General features: G+C 37.5%; 1 protein-coding gene across 2 annotated transcripts in view; it reads right to left on the reverse strand.

The window, feature by feature from the left end:
• The window catches only part of LUZP2 (leucine zipper protein 2), a 772,382-nt gene that overhangs the window by 409,474 nt on the left and 345,391 nt on the right, over window positions 1-17,517 (reverse strand). For both annotated transcript variants that reach the window (XM_043973415.1, XM_043973414.1), the window contains exon 4: window positions 13,353-13,434. In XM_043973415.1, the coding sequence (XP_043829350.1) occupies window positions 13,353-13,434 (82 nt within the window). The remainder of the gene's footprint in view (window positions 1-13,352; window positions 13,435-17,517) is intronic.

Consider the following 17,517-nt stretch of genomic DNA (forward strand, 5'->3'; position numbering starts at 1 on the left):
GATAATGGCTATATATACGTTAATTTAAAGGTATAAATAGTGGGAGAGGTTTAGAAGAATTTCTGATTGTATCACCCCAAAATACACTCACATCAATTGACCAACACCGAGTTAAGATGAAAATGATTTTTTGAACCACTCAATTGTGAGGCACGTAGTCATTTTATCAGAGTTTTACTCATAATTTCCCATCAAATCTCCCTCCATCCTTCTTCTTTCCTGTCTCCCTCTCCCCTGTTCTTTTTCCCTCTTCCTCTGCCTCTCATTTTTCTATTTCTCTAAGGCTGGAACTCTCCTTCTTATTGGGGCTAGTTTGTTCCTTCTTAGCCTGGTAGCCTTCAACTTCTGGGGGATCAATATAATGGAGATGGACTCTGTATATATAAGAGCACTGTTTAAAAATAAAAATGACTGCTGAATTTTAGAACAAATAAATAAAGCATCACTTTATATGGCAGATTTAAGAAGTGCTTTATATACATTATCGCATTTTTCTCCTTCTACCATAATAACCATATGGAGTAGGTAATGCATATATTTATGAACTTTACATGTAAGGAAATTAAGACTCAAAAAATTTCCCTGATTGTCCACCTAGTCCCAGGTAGGAGAAGAACAGGAGCAGAGATTTAGAGCTGATTGGATTGAAGACAGACATCATCTAAACTAATCCTTCCCTTTACAAATGAAGCTCAGAGAGATTAAGTGATTTGACCAACATTGAATGATTCAGAGGTGTGATTTTTGATCCAGATGTTTAGACTAATCTAGCACAATTTCCATTGAAAGATAAGATAGGAAACAAACCCATCTTGATCTAATGCCACCAATCTGCTTGTCTTTTTTAAGTGGATCTCTCAGAAATATTGGGTCTCAGTGTTGAAAAAGGTTTCCGTGAACCACAAATCTAATCCATTGAATGAGTTTCTGAATTAGAAGTGGCCTTAGAAGCCATCTAGTCCAAATTGTGTTTAAACATGATGCTCCTCTACTTGACAAGCAAGTGACCATACCATTTTTTCCTGAAGACTGAAGTTTGGGAAATCCATTACCTCCCAAGGTATTCTGTGCCACTTTGCTATACCTCCAATTGTCAGAAAGTTTCCCTCCATCAAACCTAAGTCTACCCCTTTGCAACTTCAGCCTATTACTTCTAATTTTGCCTACCTAAGGCCTGATAACCTTAATGAGTGAACAAACAGCATTTCGATATGTAATTTCCCAAGAAACTTGCCACCTGACAATGATGATCATGTTTTGACAGTTGAATTAGTGGGGGAAATTATTAAGATCCTATGTTAGATTGTACACAGTATCAACATGGAGTGTTGATCTACTGTGATGGACTATATTCTTCTCACCAATGCAGTGGTACAGAAGAGTTCCAGGGAACTCATAATAGAAGAGGATCTCCAAATCCAGGGAAAAAAAAAAAAAGAACTGTGGAGTATAGATGCTGAATGAACCATACTATTTCTTTTGGTTTTGGTGCTGTTGTTTTTTCTATTTTGAGGTTTTCCATCATTGCTCTGATTTTTCTCTTATAACATGACTAATGCAGAAATAGGATTAATGTTATTATGTGTGTGTGTGTGTGTGTGTATATATATATATATATATATATATATATATATATATATATATAAACCTATATCAGATTACCTGCTGTCTAGGGGAGGGGGGAGGGAGGGGAGGGAGGGAGAAAAACCTGAAATTGGAAAGCTTGTATAAACAAAAGTTGAGAACTATCTTTATATGTAACGGAAAAAATTTTTAAAAAATTAATTAATTAATTAATTAATTAATTTTTTAAAAGATCCTATGTTAGTACACAGCAGAGAACAAAAGAAAACCAACAAGGAAACAAATATAAACTGGGAAGATTTGAAAACAAGTGTTGTATTTATGATGTTGTTTTTCTTGAAATGGAAATTTGTTGTGATATATTGAACCCTCTTCTACCTTCCACTGTGTACATGGCAACATTTTTTCTCTTTCCTCATTTTGTATTTAAGTTAAAAATGTACATCTGTATATGTATGTGCTTATCTATCTCTAATGCTACCCATATCGATATCATCTACATCTACATCGATATCTATCATCTATCTAATTTCAAAAGATTTGTGATTAATACAAAATAAGCTAATACCCTCAAAGAACTTACATGCTGTATGGGGGAGCCAGAGTAAGCAAGTATAGGGGCAGGGCAAAGCAGGAAGTCAGAATGCAGGTGGCCTGGGTTAGAGACAATTGGAAGTCATTGTTCCTCATTAGCCAGACTCCTAGATATTAAATGGGACTGATTAATTTGTAGTAGGTGGCAGGATAGTTTAGAGATAAGCAAGTCCTTGGGTGGGCCCTGGAACAGGATAAGATGAAGGAGTACTAACTGTGAAAAAGTTGCTCTCCATATTTATCCAAAAGGTGTTTCCTGTGAATTTGTTTTAGGATTTCCCTTACTAAAAGACACAAAAGAATGAGGGGCTTCCTTGCATATCTGAACACACCTGCTTAGTTTATGATGCTTTAATGGTTTTCCCCACATCCTTATGTTGCTCTGCTGTTTATAATTAACAACAACTATAATTAAATTATAATGAAAATAGATTAGAACTAAAGATTGGAATCTTTTCAATGTCACACAAGGACAGTGGTTACCTAGCTATGAAGAGGAGGCACAGAGGATGGCCTGGGCTGTTTCCTTACTAATATGATGACAATGAGTAAATCAAACATATTCAAGCCAAAGCCAATAGCCTCCCACCATGTGTGACCTTGAAATGACCGAATTACATTCTCCCCATTGAAATAACTGCTGGCCCTAGCAGAAACCCATGCCTAATTCTAAGAGACAGGCGACATTTAGTTATTTACCAGATATAAAGGATGAATGAGTCCACTGGCACAAAATCCTTGGTGCGGAATCAAAGCTTGCAGCTGTTTCTTACCTTTATACTGATTATGTCTCACTTAGGGCAAGTTAAGCCATAAAAATTAACCAGGGTAGTGAAATGCATCAAATCCACATTAATATCTTTAATTACTGTGCCATACCTGAGTGCTCAGTCCTGCTTTAGTAAGCTATCAGGGTTCTCCATTAGGAGTTCTGCTTTCACAAGCTGTAGCACTGCTAATTTGCCTCAGGTGAAAAAAATAAAAATATGCAAATCTCAGAAAGGAGTATTTTTAAACAAAATTAGACCAAAGGCAGTTTACTGCTTTTAAAATTAATGTATCATTTTTTTTTAACTGCCCCTTTTCACTTTGGGTGATACTGAAACTCAAAGTGACTTTACTTTTAAAAATACATTTTACTATGGGCCCAACTCAGTGTGTCTTCGGGACTTCCATAAAAATCTATTGCCTCTTACCGAAAATATGTACCTTTTCTTTCCCTTTGTAGAAAAGAAACAGTGATCAGAGACCTAGTCAAGATAAATCCTAAGGTCTATTTTAGCATCATATTAATAAATCCATTAGGGATGAAACCATGTGTTCTGGTTAAAATAGCTCTTGTTATGTGGATATAACTGAAAAGTTTTACATTTTTAAAGATTGTAGCTTAGGAAGATAGCTCACTATTGAGCTTTTGAAAGAATGTATTGTGGGGACCAATTTTTAATTGGGGAGTGTTAGCTAAGTGGCTTGCCCTACTCCTCCCCCAATCCCAGAAATCCCACAGAGCCCCGGCCAATGGAATGCCCTCTCTGACAGTCACATGACTGCCCTCACTAGGCTTCCAATCATTATAATTTTGCCAGGCCCATGTAGGCTTCCGTGAGCGGTGATGACGTGAGGTGCCAGTGCTATGGCAACGGCTACAACCAGTGGGTGGAGCACCGTGCGGTTTGCCGATCCCCAGGCCAGTGTGTGCTGAGGCATAAAAACCTCAAATAACAATTAACTCTTTACGTTATGTAGATTATTTTTGTACAAATAGCAACTAATCAAGATGTTGGAAAATGAGTCTTCTCAGGAGAAAAAAAAAAAAAAGGAAAACAGGAACCTTATGAGTCATAGATTGCTATGAATATCAGAGAGGTATCCTGTATAAATAACTGGCATTTTCAAAGCATTCCAGAGGCTGCCTCTTGCTTTATGTATAGACACCTATTGGATCCTCATAACAAGCCCATGAGTTTAGCATTTAAGACATTTTAATTTCCACTTTATGAATGAGGAAACAGATTAAGAAGGTAAAGTGGTCATGTTCAAACTGCTAGAAGCTGCCCGAGGCAGAATTCATAAGGTGACCTTCTTGAATCTAGTACCATTTTAGCAACCATGTTGGACAGGATGCCAAATTCTGGAGCTCATCTTATCTCACTAACTGCTCTGCTTACATCTCTTTCACTAGGGATGTTTTGTGGGAAATGGAACTGGCCACTAACTCTTAGACAAATGAGGAAAGGGAAGGAGATCTGAGAGTGACTTTGACCATAAAGAATTTATACACCTGGTACTCCTATGGGCAGTTATATATCAGAGAGTATGATAATAATATTGAGGATATATAACTCACCCTAGAGAAGAAAGAGGTGACAGGTAATTTTCACTTTATCAACTGAACTGCTGAAACAGTATATAGAATAACTCAGTTGGGCACTTCATGCTAATGGATGACAGGATGGGCTTGGCATTCACCAGGTCTCAAACAGCACCCTCTACCAATGAATGCCAGCATATCCTTTTTTGTTTTTTTGTTTGTTTGTTTTTGGTTTTGCAGGGCAAAGGGGGTTAAGTGACTTGCCCAGGGTCACACAGCTAGTAAGTGTCAAGTGTCTGAGGCCGGATTTAAACTCAGCTCTTCCTGAATCCAGGGCCGGTGCTTTATTCACTGCACCACCTAGCTGCCCCCAGCATATCCTTTACAATTTATATTCTTAGAAATCTGCCTAGGGCATGGGGAGATTGTGATCTGTCCAGATTTATATAACCAGTATATGCTACAGGTGGATGAAGAACCCATGTTCCGTGGTTTCAAGACTAGATATCCATACATTACCCCTATGATATCTGGATTTATCATTTCTTTCAAACTCAAATTATCTGTCCAGCTTCCATCAGTCCTGCACCATCCTGAGCATTATAGAGTGAATATTGATGCCATATTAAAACACACCCCAGACTGTAAGGTCCTTGAGGTCAGATACTATTATTCCCAGTTTACAGTTGAGCAGACTGGAGTTCAAGTTTACATGACTTGTCCAAAGTCCTATATCTTGCAAGTAGGGAATAGAATATCCTACACTTAGTATAGAATCATTGATTTAGAATTGAAAAGGACAGTTCATTCAAATCCTGAATTTTATAAATGTGGAAACTGAAATTGGAGGACTAAGATTAAACTCACATCTCATGACATCAAATTGAATACTCTGTGCTTTGGGGGTGGCTAGGTGGCGCAGTGGATAAAGCACCAACCCTGGATTCAGGAGTTCCTGAGTTCAAATCTGACCTCAGACACTTGACACTTACTGCCTGTGTGACCCTGGGCAAGTCACTTAACCCCATTGGCCCGTAAAAAAAAAAAAAAAAGAATACTCTGTGCTTCTCAGCAGATTCTGAATGAGCAATGAGATGTGATTACTTCTGAGGGTCCTAAGATTCCAAAGATACATTCAAATAATACATATAATTTATGCTATTTAAACACATGCATGGTAGATTCTGCATTAGATTTTACTTATAAAACTAAATGTTTTGTCTCATTTTATCAATAAGATGAAAAAATTATATTCACTCTTCATAATTAGTATTCTTTTAGCACCAAACCTAACCTTATCCTAGAAGGTCAAACTAGAGTGTTTTTTTAAAATATAATTTGATTTCCTTAATTGCTTTAAATTCATCAATATAAAAATAGGCTAATATGGGCAATCATCACTTCATATGCAGGTGCTCTTTGTTTACTACCAATCAAATTCCAGGGATAATTTGCCAATCAACTAATATGGAATCATGTGGGATGTGATTGCATTATTATGCTCAGCTCTACAGGAATAGTATAACCATGCCGGGTTTGCTTTTAATGCTCTGTGTGTACACAAATTGCTCAATTAGGAAGGTCTTTTGTGTAGAATGTATTGAAAATTAAAGATTAGATTACACCTCATTCCTTATTTGACTAGTCCCTCACCAAAAAAAAAAAAGAAGAAGAAGAAGAAGAAGTAAAGAGAAAAGAAAGAAGAGAGAAGTGAGAAGTGAGGAGAGGAGAGGAGAGGAGGAGGGGAGGAGGGAAAGAGGAGAGGAGGGGAGAAGAGGAAAAGGGAGGGGAGAGGAGAACCCTGGAAAAGAATAAGTCAATTTGAATTAAAATTTCCTACTTCCTCAAATATATACATACATATACATATAATGGCATTATCAATTTATAACTCAAATAGATTTTTAAGCTTATTACTTAATTTTAGAGAGGTGGAAAAGAAAACAAAAAGGTCCCCAAAGATTAACTGACTCACCTGAGATTACACAAGGCACATAATTATAAAGTTGAGTTTCCAACTCAGTTCCTATGACTCCCACATTCACTGTTCTTTCCAAGAGTCAAGAACAAAAGCCAAGCTGAGGAATATATTCACTTTCATTACCAACTCATAGATGATACAAGGTTTTAGTAAATAGCTGGGATAAAAAATGTAAAGCATGTCCAATGTCGTGCATGAAGTTGAATTCTTATGTTAAACAGTGATGACAAAGATATAACAGAAATAAGTGTGATTGCAAACACACACACACACACACAGAGGCAAAGGAATGACACAGATTCTCACAGTGTGACAGATCAGCTGGTTTGATAAAATCCCTAGTCATCAAGTCATACATTCCACTTTTTCTTATTCTCTTCCTTTATGCAAATTTGATGTGCCTCAGATAGAGATAAGACCATGAAATGCACATCTCCATGTTATACATACTTTTCTTTTTCAATTCTATATGATTTTCCTTTTTGTGACAACATACTAGTAGATATCAAGTCCAAATTTGATTTGCTATTTGTTTTCCTCATTATGCCTGCAATCACTGATGACTCTAAATGAAAACACAAACACGTCCAGCCTGCCTGTATTCTTGGGAATGAGGTCCAATTACCAGAGAAACATCCAAATCCCCAATTTGTTATTAGTCATAAGGGGGCCACAAGAAGGCCATGTTTAGCTCAGCTATCTCCAGAGACAAACAAAAAGCTCATTTTCCCCATAAGAGCTGAGCACTTTTATCTCCCATGAGGAAATGGAAGCAGAACTCTAAAGACTTAAAATCAACTTTTCAAACAGTGGTTAGCAAAGTAAAACCCAATGTGGCTGCCAAGTTCTTTCTCATAGAACCTGATATTCAAGGCTATGGTTTTGGGTCCCAGGGTCTAACTGGGGAAAAAAAACATAATTGTCAGGTAGAGAGAATTTGCCTCTGCTGCAATTTCAGGTCTTTCCTTCACTTTATAGCCATCTACCCTTCTACTGTAGTATCAATTGAAAATAATTCAAGACATCTTATAAAGATTAATAACAGCCAATATAACTGCAAATTTATTTACTAAAATATTTTCATTGCCTACTTACAAGGCCCCAGGGTAGTTATTTCAAATATTTTGATCCCTGTTCTACAAATGTGCAAAACATGAGTTCATATTGTCATGGGGTTCAGAGCACCCCAGAAATTCTCTGGGGCACATCGAGGAACCTTCTCCTTGAGAAACTAAACCAGAGGACAGATATCGCCTAGAAGAGATAAACTGAACCAAATCGGACTGAGCTAGCTTGGGATTCCTACCCTTCATTCTGGTCTCCCTTACCCTGGGGAGATAAATTTGGGTGTGGCTTCAGCCTTTGAGTTCTGAAGAGGGATCCGCAGCCACCCCTCATCCAATTCCTCTAGTCACTACCAGTGGGGGATGGTCCTCCACTCCTCACCCAATTCCCCCAGCTACCACCAGTGGGGGATGGTCCTCTCTCACTAAAGGAACTTTTCACAGGCAGATGGTCCACCCCCATCAGGCCTCTATAAAAATACCTTCCAGTCTCCTGTTCGAGGAGATTTGGCACCTCTGAGCCATGTGCTTTATGCCAAATCTCCCCATGAAAAGTCCAAGGATTTCTTTCATGGTTTCCCTCCCCTGACCCTTCCCTTCCCTTGCTCCTAAATAAACTATCACCTTATTCTAACTAAGTTTTGTGTGAAAGAGGGTGTAATTCTTTAAAGAGGAATTCCCAGGAACCCCAATCCCTAACCCAACCCGTACCCCATTTTCCCAACATAACAATATATTCAAACCTGGAAGGGGCCTTAGATGTAATCAGCTCAGATTACCTTACCTCTGGGTGACAGAGCTAATAAGTGAATAAGGCAGAATTTGAACTCAGGTCTTCTTGACCCCAAGTCTAATGTTCTATCCATTATTCTGCTTAGAGTTTGAGTAGTTTGTTCAATACTGTGTTAACTTGGAAATTACGGAAACAATATAGGAGAAATAAGGTCTTTAATCATGTGAGAATCAGAGTGCCGCCCCCCTGTTAAGAAAGACATTGTGAGAACCAGGGCAATGCTTTCTCCCTGAGTAGAAATCATGTGACTAGCATCTATTCATAGAACCCCTTGTAAGTCATGTCAATCAATGGGACCAGCCAATTATCTTGGGGCTGTGTGTGGGGACCATGCTGGGGCAGTCCCGCAAGGAGCTTCCACTCTAGGGGAAGCGGGATCTTTCTTTTTCGTTGGAGGTGGTGGTAGGAGCAGCAGGTTCAGGGATCTAGGCTCTTTCCTTCTGAACTCCACATGTTCTCTTTACTAACCCCTAATATACTTTAAGAAATACTTAATGCCTAACGATTGGTAATATACGCTTCTAATTTAACATGACCACACATTAGATTTTTAATCATAACAATTAGATTTTAAACATCACAATCAGGGCAGAGGAACTATAGTTCATGGTCTCTCAAAGCTCAGAAGCTAGGAATACCCAAAGATGGGAACAGAGGACAGGGTTTTTATGGGGTAACAGAACAGAAGGGAACCAAAAGATTGTTCCAGATTCAAGTACAACTACTTAATGTAAATAAACCTTTAACAAAAGAAACCATAGAACTCCTCCTGAGTTAAGTATAAAGATTACTAACTCTAAATAGAAACTACTTAATGTAGGTGAACTCTTTTTACATACTAACAGGGAGAAAGGCAGGGATCATTTTGCTTGAGGGAAGGTCCATAAGTCAATCATAAGTCAGGAATTGACCAAAGATTGGTTAGCCCCAGGCAATTCAACCTGCCTGGGGGGGGGGTGGGCTGGGGGGGGAATCAGTTCTCTGTAAATTTTGTTGTTATTGGTGGAAAAGTTGGTAAGTAGCACAGCTTGGATTTGAACCTGAGTAGTCTGATACCACATATAGTATTCCTTCCATTTTCTTAAATAATGGAAAGAAAGGTTTTTGCAAGTGAATTGTTGTTGTTCAGCTTGTCAGAAGCTATGTAACCCCATGTACACATAAGGGTTTTTCCTATGTCCATGGGGTTTTTCTTGGCAAAGATACTGGAATTCTTTGCCATTTCCTCCTCCATTGTGTCTCCATTTTTACAGATGAGTAACTGAAACAAATCAGGGTTAACTGACTTGCCCAGGGTCACACATTTGGTAAATATCTGACGTGAGATTTAAACTCACATCTTCTTGACTCCAAGCCCCAGTGCTCCTCCACCTAGGTACTCTCTGGAAAATGAATAGGGAACTTTAATTGAATACTAAAAATCTTCTCTAAGGATAAAAATAAATTAAGAATTGTGAAACACTAGGTATGTGAGGCAGAGATGAAGTGATATTAAGGAGCAAGGATGCTGAGAATGCCAATGTTATTGTCCTGCTCCTTCTTCTCTTCTCAAGAATCATGTTCTTTCCAAGGATCCCAGGAGACCAGTACATTGGAAACCTGAATCTCAAGAATATTCCCCTATGGGATTCCACAATGTCCCTCATTTGATGAGCTCAACTAGGTCAGCAGGCTGCCTCTCCATAAGCAGCTGCCAACCTCAGAGGAGAAAGCTGCCAGCCATCTTTGTTCTACCCTTTTCTAACAATTAGCTGGCAAGGAAAAAAATATATGAAGACATGGTACATGATGCTTCCCTCATAAGTTATGTAGAACTAAAAGAGGAATCAGGTATGGGAAGGTATATCAAAACTTGCTCCCTCCATTTTCCCACCTGTTTTTGTAAATTATGTCTCTCTTATGTTTACAGAACCCTAAATATGTGAATAAATATTTAGAGAGATGAATGCATAGATCCATCCATCCATCCATCCATCCATCCATCTATCAATACATACATGGATTGATATGTAGATAAAAAAAATCACAATCCTGAGCACTATCTGCTTAAATCCTGTACTGACAAGTTAGGAGATTTAGGGAGAATTTTTTAGATGTGTTGAAGTGAATTAAAGTTTTTTTTCCATTTTTTTTTTCCTTTTTCTTTTTTTTTTTTTTGCAGGGAAATAAGCATTAAGTAACTTGCCCAGGGTCACACAGCTAAAGAGTGTCAAGTGTTTGAGGCGGGATTTGAACTCTGGTAATCCTGAATCCAGGGTTGGTGCTTTATCCACTGTGCCACCTAGCTGCCACTCATGAATTAAAGTTTTAGCAGACCCATTATTCTCTGACAAATATTCCAATGGACTTGTGATTTCACTAATGAGGGCATTTTCTCCTATGACTGAGGTTACCACCCATTCATGCTGGTCTCTAATTTGTGCCTCTTATTCATCTATGCCCTTCTCTAAATTTGCTGCAGAGTAGATATATTTATGTTCTGGGGGCCTTTCTAGCATTCTCTTCACATTGAGTGAATACCAGACACATGGGTTCTATCACTTAGTTGGGCCTACCTCTTTCCATGTGATTTGTACTTTTTGCTCCTAATCTTTCATATCTTTGATGAGGCCTGGTATATACTTCTCTAATTGTCCATCATAATTTCTGATTTATTATTAATTAAAGCCCATTTGCTCACACTCACCATGTTCTTTTCCATTCCCTTTTGCATGATTCTCAAATTCATTTTTTTTTGGAGGGGGAGGAAACTTAAACTTAATGGGATTCTCTATGTGCCTAGAAAAAAATGGTAGCATTTTTGAATAATCTTCCTTGATATCAAAATTAATAAAATTCTAAGAAGCTTTTAGGGCTTTCTGTAGAACATGCTTAAATAGTTATACATAGAGGTGATTAAAGGTCCACTTTCAGCTGTACATCTCAGAGACATCCAACATAATTATTTGGAAAACAACAGTCTTCCAATAAGAGATGTCAGAACCTTTGATCCTGGCCATGAAAGACAGGAGTAGCTGTGTCCTTTTGGCCCACAGAGAGTAAAAAGAAAGTGTTTTCATCCTCAAGCATGACTATGGTGAACTCCATTCATTGGAAAGCTGAGAAATAAAGAGTGATGTTACTGGCTATTCAGATGTGCTAATACTGATGCCTCACCTTTATGGGTGGGGGCATACACAAGATATTGAATTCTTCTGGATTGGCCTTCCATGCTTTCTTGATGATTTTTTCATGTGAAATTGTACCTAAGAGACAGTGTAGCCAATTAAAGAATTATCTTTGGAGACCTAAAGATGTGAGCTTAAATTTTGCCACTGTCATACTGTATGGCCATAAATGAGTCATTTAATCTCTTAGTGAACCAGGAAACACTTTAAGAATCTATATTTAAATGCATTGTCAATCTGCATCAGTGAAAGCAATATCCACATGGGAATTCCTCAATGGAATCACAGGTACAAGATTTTTTTTTTATTTTTAAATGATGCAACTAAATGGTAATGAGACATTACTGAACTCCCCACATAGATCTCAGGTTTCTCCCAAAGAGGACAATCATATTCTTTTTTGTTGTTTTTTTGTTGGTTTTGTTTGTTTTTTTGTTTTGTTGGGCAATGAGGGTCAGGTGACTTGCTCAGGGTCACACAGCTAGTAAGTGTCAAGTGTCTGAGGCCAGACTTGGACCTAGGTCCTCCTGAATCCAGGGCCCAGTGCTTTATCCACTGTGCCACCTAGTTGCCCTATACTCTTAAAATAATAAAAAAATCATAGCAAATATGTAGAATCAAATGATTTCCTATCAACTGAAGATTCTTTGAATAAATTATAGCATATTGATATAATAGATTAATGATCATTAAGATATGAAAGTTATGAGGAAAGCTGACAAACATGATGTTTTATGTCAACTGATGCAGAAAAAAGAAAGTAGAATCATAAGAACAATGTGTATGATGTCTAAAACCCTGCAAATTAAATGTTACAAAGCAGCCAAACTCAGATAATCTATAATGACCTTGTCCAAGAAAACAGTTAGTCAAACACTTCATCTTAGCACACAAGTGATGGACTAGGCTAAGAAATTGTTGCGTGTTTTCAGATTAATTGATTTCTTTTGTTGCCTAAATGGTATTCATTGTAACATGGGAGATTCAGGGCAGGTGGGGGAAAAAATGGAAATAACTATGATAAAAACCCAACATTTATTTATTTTAAAAACACCATCTATGCTAGAATTAATAGATTCAGAGTTTAAAAGTGAACATCTTAACTGACATGAATTCTCATGCCTTTAGAATCCAATCCAACCCCAATAGAAGCAATTATTTAGTACCTATTCAAAACACTCTAGCAGGTTCTAGAGATAAAAAGACAAAATAAAAAAAAAGTCCCTTCCCTTAAAGAACTTACTTTCTATAGAAAGGAAATAACATGTAAATATATAGTTATATATCTAATAAATTGAAGAGGATGGAATGAGCATTAATAGCTAGGGGGATTAGGAAAAATGTAGGAGCTGACACTTGAAGTAAACCATGAAGGGTGGTAGAATCCTACCCCATCAGTATCTCCATAAGAGAAATAAACCCCGGGTCTCAGTATAAGTGGTGGTGTGGTAGTAGTAGTACTACTACTAGAAGTTGCAACAACAGTGGTGATGGTAGTGGTGGTGGTGGTAGTTGTAGCAGTAACAGCAGTAGCAGCAGTAGTAGAAGCAGCAGCAATACTAGTGGTGGTGGTGGTGGTAGTAATAAGGATGGTAATAGGGATAGTGGTAGAAGAGTAGTAGTGGTGGTAGGGCTGGTTGTGGTAATAATACTGGTAGTAGTAGCAGTAGTATTAGTAATAGAAGTAGATAATCAGTAATAGCAGCAGCATTTATAATGCAATAAGGCCTAATCACGGCTCTTTCTGGTAAGATATACTGAAATGGTAAGTCTGTTCACAAATGTTCCATAGCAACTTTGTAATGAATTTCTATTTCCCAGACCTTAATAGAAGGGAGAAAACAAGAAACACACTCACTGTAGCCTGCTGCTTTTCTGCTTTCTCAGCTGCCTCATTAAGTTGCTTTTGAAAGGCCTCCTGGAGAGACTTCATTTCTTCCCTAGTTTAGTACAAGGAAAAAAAAAGACATAATACAATTTCTTCAGTCCTTTCTGCCCATGAGGAGAGAGGATTTGTTTGTTTACTTGTGTTTAGAAAATAGATATCTTGAACCAAGTACGGACAACCTGAAGCAGTCAGCATCTATCTAAGGGTCCCCTTAATAAAGGTCTTTGTCTCTGGATTCAAATGAAAAAAGTAAATTTTATTTAAAAGAAATTGCCTTGCCATTATGTTTAGCAAATGATCACACTGTCTAAAACATCTGTGAGCTGCATAATGGGTAGCAAATCAAATTAATATAATAATATAAACCAGCAATCTAATTCCTCTCAAAATATGGTAGTGTGGGAACCCGCCAGTTATAGAAAGTTACTCCAGATTTGCTGAATAAGCATACTTCCAACTTCCATACCTCCTAAGTGATGGCTTCTCTTTGCTTAAGAGCATGATGCTATCCACAATGTTTCAGAGGTCTAAGTTTTTCTGGTGTGTTTAAGGGAAAGTTTGTGTTTAGGATTAAAGGACAGCCTCACTGTTTTGAGACAAAAAAGAAAACAGGACCACACATGCATACAAACCCACACACTTCATGAATAAATGCTGGGCCCTTAACATGACCCCTTTTTAAACTAGAGGAAATGCAAAGATTCTCAAAAGTGCCATGCCCTTTCCTGAATTTATCCATCTGTCATATGGAATTTTAAAAATAGATTTTTTCTAATTATGTTTTTTTCCTAGGCTACTTAATGCTTCTTGTTTTGTTTTGGTTTTTAATCACCTAAGCTATATTTACAAAACCAAAATTCGATTTTCATTGTACACATTTCAAAATTTATTGTCCTGCCAAGTGGAAGTATTTTTTTTCTAGACTCCACCCATCCATATGCACTTCTATTAGCCATCAAACAGAGCCAAAACAGAAGTTTCTAGCTGAAAGAGACCTGACAGATCTTTTATAATTTCCTCACTTTACAGATGAGGAAAATGAGCCTAAGAGAGGTTTGGCCAAGGGAAAAAAAAACCTAGTCAGTAGGCTGAAGATCAGTAATCAGAAATCTCTCTCAATACCAGTTCCACAAAGCATTCTGGTATTCTAGGAACCGAAAGGAGTTCATGTAAATATCAAGTGATTTTCCAATTTAAGAGACACTAATAGCAGCTAAGTAAAGGTTAAGGAAGCATTACATATGAAACTAGGGGTTTCGTGCTTTCCTTCAGTCTAGATTTCCTTCACCTCACTCTGAGGAGAGTGGAGCCAATTGCTCTTTCCACCTCACCAACATATCCATCCTGTTTACAACAGATAGATATTTCTTGCTCACTGGTTATGATTTGTGTCCTGTGGAAATGAAAGCCATATCCTTAGATGCATCCCCTCAGGCATCCAACATTAGACAGGAGAAAATCTAATTCCCCCAAATTTCCTGCCTGGTAGACATGGATATCAAAGTCTTTGTATGTAGCCTTCAGACTCTGAATGGGACTGTTCTATCATATTCTTCAAAGGCTTGACACCATTTGCCTCACAAATGAACCTAAAATAGTATTGACCTTTTGTCCTTCCTGAAATAGAAGGTAAGATTGAGGGCATAGAGTGTTTTATTTTAATCTTTGTATTTCTACCTCCTTGTAACATGGATGGCACTCAAAGGCATTTAATAAAAGTTTGATAAATTGGATTGACTTGGTTAAAAAAAACATACAAAAATTGAATTATTGTTTTGTTTTTGTTTTGTTGTATTTTGTTTTGTTCAGGTCAATGGGGGTTAAGTGACTTGCCCAGGGTCACACAGCTAGTAAGTGTCAAGTGTCTGAGGACACATTTGAACTCAGGTCCTCCTGAATCCAGGACCGGTGCTTTATCCACTGAACCACCTAGCTGCCCCAAAACTGAATTATTGTTGAAGTGTGGTATTGTGAGGGGAAGAAAGATAAAGTAAAAACCAGGAGCCACTTGGATTAAAATACATGGTCTGACTTTTGGCATGTGATCACCAGCAAGATATAGCTTTGAAATATCAGTTTTCTCATCTGTAAAATGCCAGTAATAACACCTACACTATTCACCACTTAAGGATCAAATGAAGTAATATTTGTAAAAAGTGCTTAAAACAGAGCCTAGCACATAGTAGGTGCTATGTAAATGCTTGTGCCCTCCCCTACCAATGTAGAGAAAGTACATTATCAATCTTACAGGGTCACAGAATTGTGAGTTTCTATTATACTTGAGGGTGGCAATCATTTCTGTACTTATGGTTAGGAACAATGAACGATAAAATACAGTGACTCAAAACTAGTTATGTGACCTTGGATTAACCATTTAAGCACTTTGGTTTTCTGTTTCCTCATCTTCAAAATGAAAAGAATACTTTTACTCTCCCTATAGGACAAGGTAGCTGAGGAACGTCCTTTTTAACAGTTTAAAAACATGATGCAAATTATGGAAATGCATGTGGTAGTGGTAATGATGATGATGATGGCAAAGACCTACTACTCCTTTGGTGAAACACCTAATAAGAATGTTTTGGCTTTGAACCTCTATATTCCTGTTAAATATTTTGGCACCCCAATAACCACTTATGAATCAGTTCCATTCACCAATTCATTTGAATATCAAATTTGAATTACTAGTGATTTTACAGAATCACTAGGTAATTCACAATCATTTTATTAACTCAAGTATTGGTTTCCATGATCACAGAGCTAAGTTGAAAGGGGCCTCAAAAGTTTTCTAGTTCTAGAACTTCATTTTACAGATGAGGAAAACGAGACTGAGAAAAATTAAGTGAATTACACAAGGTCATATATATAGTAAGCCTTAGGGTCAGGTCTTCTGACCATAGAGAAAATGCTGGTTTTACTGGACTAAATGAAAACTTCTAGGACATCAGCAGCAAATATTTTTTTCCTTAGAAAGGTTTGTATTACTTGTAATTTTTTTAAATGTGTTTTTTATTATTATTTATTCCATCCCCTGGGAAATGGGACTCTGATATTTTCTCATAATTGAGTTATCAACAAGATAAGATGTTACTTGGTGATTTGGGAGGAGAAAGCAAGAATAAAACAATTTGCCAAATTCCCACCAGACTCATTCATGTTAATCCATGTTACATTTACTGCTTTCTTATTTTGTTTTGGTTAGTTTTCAAATAGTAGACAAAATGCCCTTTTAATAGTTTCCTAAACAAACCTCTGTGCTGCTGCTCATTACAGCTCCTGGAAATAAGCCAAAGGAACATGTTGTTTACAGAATCCATAAAAGAGATAGACAAAGGTAGATTATCCTTCCTGCTTCCATTACAATTACAGGCATCAGGAACGCTCTTGGTTGAATTGGAAAGTTGTGGGATGATCTTCTGAATCTCTTCACTTCTACTGAGGACCTTATATCAATCCCACTCTGGCAGTTTTCCCTGCCCTCTGCTCTAAAGGTGCTCAGGATTAAGGGTGTGACAGAGCAAATCATATATGCGCCTGAGAGCCACTTGTTAAATTGGAAATTGCCCAAAGTTACAAATCAGTGCTTTTTTTTTTTTTTGCTTTTATTGTTTGCCTTGATTTAAGAAAGTGTTAGGAAAATATTAAGAATGCAGATCAAACTGAATAGTAGGCCATTTGGGCAATATTTATTTTGATAGTTGATTGTTAAAATTTACCAGAACATGGCTGCTCAAGTCTTTCATGATGGATTAGCAGTCTTCTACTGAAGTCAACGATCCAGTCCTAGCGTAATCTAGAACACTAGGGACTCACTGGATGGGAAGGTAAGAGGGAGAGGAAGAGGCAATGTCCAAATTATGGTAGTATGGATTGAAGGATGGGAGGGGTGATGGTATGTTTAGAGAAGATAGGACTGAGTTGGATTTCTGCTATTGCATTTAAAACACATTTTGTCAAGTTCATCAACCAGAATTTTGTTTGTTTATTTTTCATCAGTATAGGTAAATCCTGATTAGGGAACCAACTCTATCTATGTAGACAAGCACTTGCACTGTAACTTAGAGTTAGAGAAAACTGCCTGGTGTTTTGAGAAGTACTCAAAGGCACAGAGCACAGAGTAACACTCTAGGGAGCATGT

This window comes from Dromiciops gliroides, chromosome 6, assembly GCF_019393635.1.
Source record: "Dromiciops gliroides isolate mDroGli1 chromosome 6, mDroGli1.pri, whole genome shotgun sequence".
NCBI classification, from domain to species: domain Eukaryota; kingdom Metazoa; phylum Chordata; class Mammalia; order Microbiotheria; family Microbiotheriidae; genus Dromiciops; species Dromiciops gliroides.